The 7,486-nt window shown below is 40.3% G+C and overlaps 1 protein-coding gene across 1 annotated transcript; it reads right to left on the bottom strand.

The window, feature by feature from the left end:
* Positions 1-1,404: 1,404 nt before the first annotated feature.
* neurog1 (neurogenin 1) lies at positions 1,405-3,176 on the bottom strand. Its single transcript, XM_073067986.1, has 2 exons — positions 3,039-3,176; positions 1,405-2,903 (listed from the first exon to the last, which is right to left on the bottom strand). Exon 2 carries the CDS (start codon positions 2,900-2,902, stop codon positions 2,213-2,215), a length of 690 nt encoding a protein of 229 aa, XP_072924087.1. The 5' UTR covers position 2,903; positions 3,039-3,176; the 3' UTR covers positions 1,405-2,212.
* Positions 3,177-7,486: the final 4,310 nt, after the last annotated feature.

Raw genomic sequence — 7,486 nt, forward strand, 5'->3', positions numbered from 1 at the left:
TCTGGGTGAAAAAGTTTTTCCGCATCTCTGTTCTAAATGGCCTACCCCTTATTCTTAAACTGTGGCCTCTAGTTCTGGACTCACCCATCAGCAGGAACATGCTTCCTGCCTCCAGCGTATCCAATCCCTTAATAATCTTATATGTTCTAAGCAGATCCCCTCTCATCCTTCTAAGCAACACACTTCCAATAAATTTAAGGTACATTAATGTGTCTAAATAGGTGATTAGCGCTTAAAGAATGCATTAAATGTATTTAAAGTGTAGTATAATTTTGTAACATACACGACGTCATTTTGCAGATATGATTGATTGGAAGCCTGTGAGACAGTCGCGAATATTTGTTTTATTTTCTGAAAACAGATAATAGTTATAAAACTACTTACTACCTATAAAGCAGGATGTTTTGACTATTTTGATCTAAGATGCGGAGGTCTTGGCGTATGTTTGTTTTGTTCCTGACCGTGGCTAAGTCCATAGGACTGACCACGTGGTTGTTATTTTCCTGCCGTTGGCGATGCTGTGTTGTCAGCCCTTCCACAATTGAGATGAATGATGCAGTTTTTTTTATCCCTCTCAAGGCAGCTAAAGGCGGGTTCTATCTCAAACACGTGCACTTACAACAAGATTGTCTATACCACCTGGCTTGATCACAAATGGAAGATTTGGCTGAAAGTACTCAGCGAAACTGTCCATCCTGGAAGAAGGGGCGGGATGTTCCTTTGCCAATAGATCAGCCATTGGTTTAAACTCACGAATTGATACTAAATAAATCCAGGTTTTAGTTTTTTTTTCATGATATTCACTTCTAAATTTACTAGAATAATTTGAAATGCTTTAAGGCCATATGCAATGCCCCTTGGGAGTTCGCTGATGTTTTGTAAAGCATGTTTCGTTTATTTAATGCTTCCTCCACCGTAGATTTTTGCCTTCCCTTTTTTTGGCGGTAGGCGGGGATGACTTCATGTATGCGCTTGTATTTCATTCCCTAATGACAGCGCTACCACTTTCCTCTTATCCGCAGAACGTCAATTGTCAGTCAAGAGGTCTTCCCTGTGACTGACTGCCTTAAGAGTTCGTATAAATTCAGTCTGTTTGAAGGAGGTGTTTCTCATTTTTATATCCGGATATGTTCAAAGGACGTTGTATTCCAAGTTATATTTGTGATTATTAAAGCGTAAAAATTGTCAAAAAATATCAGCCGGCAGATCTGAAGTTCCATATATAAAATCTGACCTCAAAGTAACTTAATTTATTTATTCAATGGCAGAACGGTGATTGTTCAATTATAATCGTGGCATGATACACAGGTAGGAGTTTATATATTAATATACTTTAGAAAAATGGGCAAATTTTATACAAATTCATTCTAAAATGCACACCATAATATTTCAACCACAGATTAAGTGAATTTCTTCCAAATGAAATTTAGTGTTTTAAAAATCAAATGAAGCGGAGACCAAGTAATTTGTAAAAACGTTAAAATTTTTATTTACAAAATCGTGTATGAAAACCAAAGCATTAAACTTGAGAGGAATACATAATAGAATAAACTCTTTATATACAAAAAATACATCTTCATATGAATGCTTCTTTTTTTGAATAAATAACATACGGCGGCGTCCTGCGAGATAGGTCTGAAACGCCATGTCCAAAAGCCGAGCCTCTCAGAACTGCGCTGGAGGTCGGGATCCATTATGCATGAACCCCGCTTCTTGTCTCCTTTCTCTGTTCCTTTCATCCTATTGTCAGGGCGTTCAAACTAAATTTCCACGCTCATTTTTCTTCATTAGGACTTTACAAATTGTAAAGCTGACTTTTCACCTCGTCTGCAGCAACAAATCTCTCTCTCTCTTTGACCCTAAATCACATTAACAGAGGCTGGTGTCTATTCTGCGAAGACCGACAAAGAAAGCTTTTGTAGAAATCAGAAAAGTGCACAGAGGGAAAAAGTTTAAGACGGTTTGAAAAAGCTGACAACTCTTTAGAGCGCTGCTAATCATTTTACTTCTAACCTCAGCATCAGAAACAAAGAGCAAATTGACAAAATGTTCTTGTTCCGTTGTTTTTCTATCTAAATAAAGTAACTACCAGTATATATAATATATGTAAGTCAATACCCTACTGGTTATCCTTGCTGACAATTGTTTAAAAGCAAAACATCGATCATGCAATTTAAGGCATATTTGTGAAACAGTCAGTTGGTAATTTTTTTCAATGGTAATCATTGAAACAGGACACATCATTGAGGAAATCTTTCTGTATAGTGCGGAATGTAAAGATGCTGTCAGATTGTCTTTTATATGCATAGTCCTCTGAGGTGGAGGGACTAGCAGGGCTGGAAGCACAAGTAGTTGCAGGTGATGGGGAAGGTGTTGTCACCCATGAACCCGCGTCACTGCCCGGACTAGGAGGGTCGACCGTCTTCAGGTAACTGGGCAGCATCACTTGCTTCCGGCCGCCGTCCACACACTGATCGGCCAACCTTAGCGTTTCAGACAGAGCCCAAATGTAATTATGAGCAAATCGCAGAGTTTCAATCTTTGTGAGTTTGGCGTCGTCGGGAAAAGTTGGCAGGACCCCGCGGAGGTTATCCAGGGCCGAGTTCAGGTTGTGCATCCTGTTCCTTTCTCGGTCGTTGGCCTTAGTTCTCCGACTCCTCTTCACCAAATGAAGGCTGGCTTGAGGATTTGCTTTCGACCGGCCTCTTGGTTTGCGCTTCTTGTCTCTGGGATCGTCTGGTCTCTCACAGTCTGAACTAGGCGTCTGCGCGGCCAGCAGCTCCGCTGAAGGGTTACTCGCTGACGATAAAGGTGAAGCAATGATGAAACTTACACTATCTTCTTCATCTGTCAGCGGGAAAGCAAGCTCGCTGTTCTCATAGTCAGAATACGAGCACTCCATTCTGCAGGGATAAAAAGGTAGCAAAGGGAGTTCAATTGAATAGTTTTACTTTAACATCACGGCATTTCAAACATCCAGAGAGAGAGAGAGAGAGAGAGATAAATTTCAAATAGGGCGAATGTGCCCCGATACTTACCTTGAGAACGGGATCAACAGTGAGAAGGATGGATCCAGGATTTTGTTGAAGTTCTTTCTGTTGCAATGATTACTTCGAACGACACGCGACTTCAGTTGTTTTCTTCTGATCTTGGTGCAATAAGCTCGTGTGAGCAGCGAGTTTGGCACACGACTAAATAAAACGGTTTATATACGCTCTGAAACAATAAACCCCCCACCCCTGGAATAGGAGAATGACTACATCAGGTCTGTCCCGTGCCACGCTCCCTCCAATTTGCATAATCTTTGTCTCTATATCCACCTACACCCCCACCCCTTGGCACTGGCGGCGTTCCCGGGAGCGTGCCTCTAATTAATGCACTGTCCTAACCGACCAATGTGAGGAGCATTTGGGATCTGCGGCACGCGATATGGACCAATAAGAATTCGCGTTTGTATTGCCGCCACGCGATCCAGGGCCCCGCCCGGTGAGGTTCATTAGTCCGCGACGGAGAGCACCGATTAACCCCGCGGGTCAGGCACGCTCCCAACTTGTAGCCTGCACCACACAGTAACTCTTCGAGTTCCGCGCCCAGACTTTAAACAAATTGTGCGTTTAAGGAATGCCCATAGTCAGATTTTCACTGACCACTCTGGAGGAAATATTTTGTCATGATGTTGAATTGCAAACTTTCCGATACTTATGGAAAAGTTTGGATGTCCACAGCCTCTAAATCTGGCGCGGGTCTCATCTGGGTTCACAATAGATACATACCTCAATGGCTCATTATAAAATATCACTCAAAGAGATTAGTATTTTAAAATTTAGACCATGTGGTTATGGTTTACATTAAGAATATTGCATATCAGTGAAAATAATCGGTCCGCACGTAGGCACAGTGATTAACAGCCCTAATTGGAACGACGTTTCTTTGGTATCTGTTATATTCCCTGGTCCTTGCATCTATGTGTAGCAATTTTTATATATTTTTGCTCACATAGTTATCTTCAAGGCACACTTTAATTAAAGACAAATAATGGGAATATTACCGTGGTCTAATCCAACGGAATAATTTTTATACCTATGTTTTACACTTATCAACAGGGTAAATCGTGACGAACTTTACCATTGTCTTGGCGCGGGGGTGGGGGATTGCTGCTATTTTATGCAGATGTCTGGATTACTATACCCGTTCTGAGAAAAACTTGAAAACCCTTTAGGAAACACGTTGGGATATACACAATTGTAAGATATTCAGGGTTAATTATGCATTTAGTAACTAATATTAGCGAAACAGTTATCAGATCTCTGTAGGTGGTTGACCAGAACTGAGTGCTTAGGCTGGATGTAATTGAGCCAGTGATATTTACTTACGTGATCTGCTTTCGAGCGACATTGCTGTCTTCCCTCCTTTTTTGGTGATCTTCAACCGGGGCAGTCACCAAGCCATAGGTCAGCAGGAGAGAAACCATTTCCAATATTAGAACGGGTACACGTGTATTTTAGTTATTGCACACACCCCACTTCACAGAATCCAGAATTTGGGTAAAGCTTATCTGCTACTTTCTATTCAGCGAGTCGGTCAGGATTACAGACAATCAAGGGCGAATACTGTGCAAGGAAGAATAGGAAATTAAGATTATCTGGCTCGTTTTATAGAGTTAGCACGGATTAAGGGGCTGAATGATCTCATTCTGTACCGAAATAATTCGATGGCCTTTTGTGCCCATACGTTTTATTCGCCGAAAGATGAGCTGAAAACCCACAAATCCAAAAACGACGAGGCGTCAGCGGTTATAACGTTACGAAACAGCCACTTTTTACTTCTTTTGTAAATATAATACTTAAATATTCTGATATTAGAAGTCGGACAAATAAGGGGAGATGAAAAGCCTAAGGTGCTTTATCGCCAAGAATAATTTCTGAGCTGAACATATATATTAATATATTAAATGTGAACAAAATATTATATTTATTAGATTATCCAAGACCACAATCAAGTTTATATGGAGTTTTGAATCAGGTATAGTGGTGAAGTGGTATATACTTAAGAGAAAAAAGTGAAAAACATACTTACAGTTCTGAGTCAGATCAGAAAAGCGACATGTTCAAGAGTATACCCCGAATTCCACTAAAGAAAAGAATGATTACATTGCAGGTCCTACAGTCTTAGTCTAATAGTCCGGCCAGAAACTCTTTTACACCGCCTGGCTAAAATGGCGCGCCCGTCGGATAATCAGTTCGTGTGAAGGAGCGCTGAATGTTTATTTTTTTAACAAGATAGTTTTATCATAATTGACAATTTCCAAAAGCGGCATATTAGAACAGCTCCGGTGACCGTTTGACTCTCGTTATAAATTATATTGCAAACTGGGATTTCCACCTAATTTGTCGTGTGACGGGAGAAATGCTGACAACTTTTCTCAATAAATTTGACACTCGAACAGGCAAGGATTACAATGCGAAGAGTGATTAGTATTTCGCTCCGATAATGCTTGGGAATGGTGCCGAACTAAAATGAAAGAACTGTATTTACATACCACCTGACAACCCCAAACGCACTTCGCGTGAACTACATGTCGACAATATAGTCACTCCTCGCAACATTTATTGAAAGCAAAGCAAGGCCTTACACACAATATCGCAATAATAACTGTATAATTTGTTCCAGAAATACAAAGCGAAATACAGCAGATGATGGAAGTCTGAAATAAGGACAAAAATGCTGCAAATACAGTTCTTCTCGAAGACCCCTCAGTCCAGGAGGTCATGGACACTTCAGCTCTTCCATCCCCAAGATCTTTACCTGATCTGCTGAGTCACCCCGCCCCTCCCCCACTCCACCCCCCACCCAACCGCATTTTCCATGTTACTGTTGATTCAGTGATATATACTGTCCGCCGACCACAACGGTTTTTGCAATATTTCGAAATCTATCCATATAGATGGCAGAGAAAGTAATGGTTTAACATTATCTTAAGCAATGGTATATTTCTCAGTACCACACCGAAACGTTAGTCCGGGATATAGCCTCAATTATGCTCCGAGGTAGAAATTTGAACACACAACTTGATGATCCTGAGATAAATTTTACTGAACTTTGTAATTGATGACATTGTAGCAGTTATGAACGCGCTTAATAAACAATAAGTTGATATATTAAGTACATAAGGCTCTGTATTTGGTCATTGTTATTATTTATGGATCAGAAGATAAAAAGGTGCTATAAAAATAACGGGAAAAGACAGTCCCTTTCGAATGCACTGATCTGAACCGTATTTCTGGCTATCCGTTCACAATCCGATGTACTTTGAGCAGTATAATGATCTCCGTAGACTTCTATCTTACAATACAATTCTGAAAATTTCGTTTGACCAATGCACATTAACTAACTAGTGAGCTCCATCCTGGGCTTTAGCCTCCATAGTATCCAGGACACCTTCAAGGAGCCACGGCTCAAAAAGGCGGTTGTCCATCATGAAGGACTCCCAACATCCAGGCCATTCCTTGTTCTCACTTTTACCATTAGGAAGGAGGTACAGAAGCGCGAAGATACACAGGCAACGATTTAGAACAGCTTCTTCCTCTTTGCGATCCGATTTCTGAGTGGACATTGAACTATCTCATTACTTAATACTTCTAATGCTTGCAGTACTTACTTATATATATATGCACTTACTATAGTTCGCAGTTTTCCCTCTATTATTATGTATTACAATGTGCTGTCGCCGCAAAGTCAATAAATCGAACAGCATATGCCGGTGATATTAAATCTGATTCTGTTCCTAGCTGTATGGGACTTTTACAGTGATGCATGTTCGATCCACGATTCTAAACTATGTTTGTTTTTGGTATACTATCAAAAGAGAGAAGATATGCTCCTACCCAGATGTCAAAGCATTATAGAAGTACAATAAAGAAGTAATATTGGATATCAATCTCGGGAACAGAATCTTTGCTTTATTGTAGTATGGTTTACGCGCATTCCGCAGGCTCGTAACACACTACTTTCACCCCTAAGAAGAAAGAATTACATTTATATAGCACTTTGGGAAGGTCCAAAAAATTTCACGGACAATTAAGTACACCCGTCTTCTGCTAATTGACCTCCCACGTATTTCAAGTAAATTTAAATGTCCAGTACAAATTTCCTGAACGACCAAAATCCTGCTATCTTTAGACAACTTTCTAACTAAACCCTTTCTCGTCGCGTCTACGCCCTAAAATAAATTACATTCTCCCTAGTCTCTCTCATCCCAAAGTTCAGTTGAAGTGTGATGTGTTTGAAGCAATAATAAACTAAAGCTGTGATTCAGGGAGAGTACAATTAATCGGTTGTTTCTCGTGACTCTTGCCACTTCAATTTGATGATTACCACAAAGGAGGTTTTAGATCAATATCTTTATTGCGTTAATATTAGAATCCAGACCTGAACGGGCGAATATTTGGGAAGGTTGTCCTATCAAAGATCGGCGCTTCACAGCTTG

This window comes from Hemitrygon akajei, chromosome 15 (genome assembly GCF_048418815.1).
Source record: "Hemitrygon akajei chromosome 15, sHemAka1.3, whole genome shotgun sequence".
NCBI classification, from domain to species: Eukaryota; Metazoa; Chordata; class Chondrichthyes; order Myliobatiformes; family Dasyatidae; genus Hemitrygon; species Hemitrygon akajei.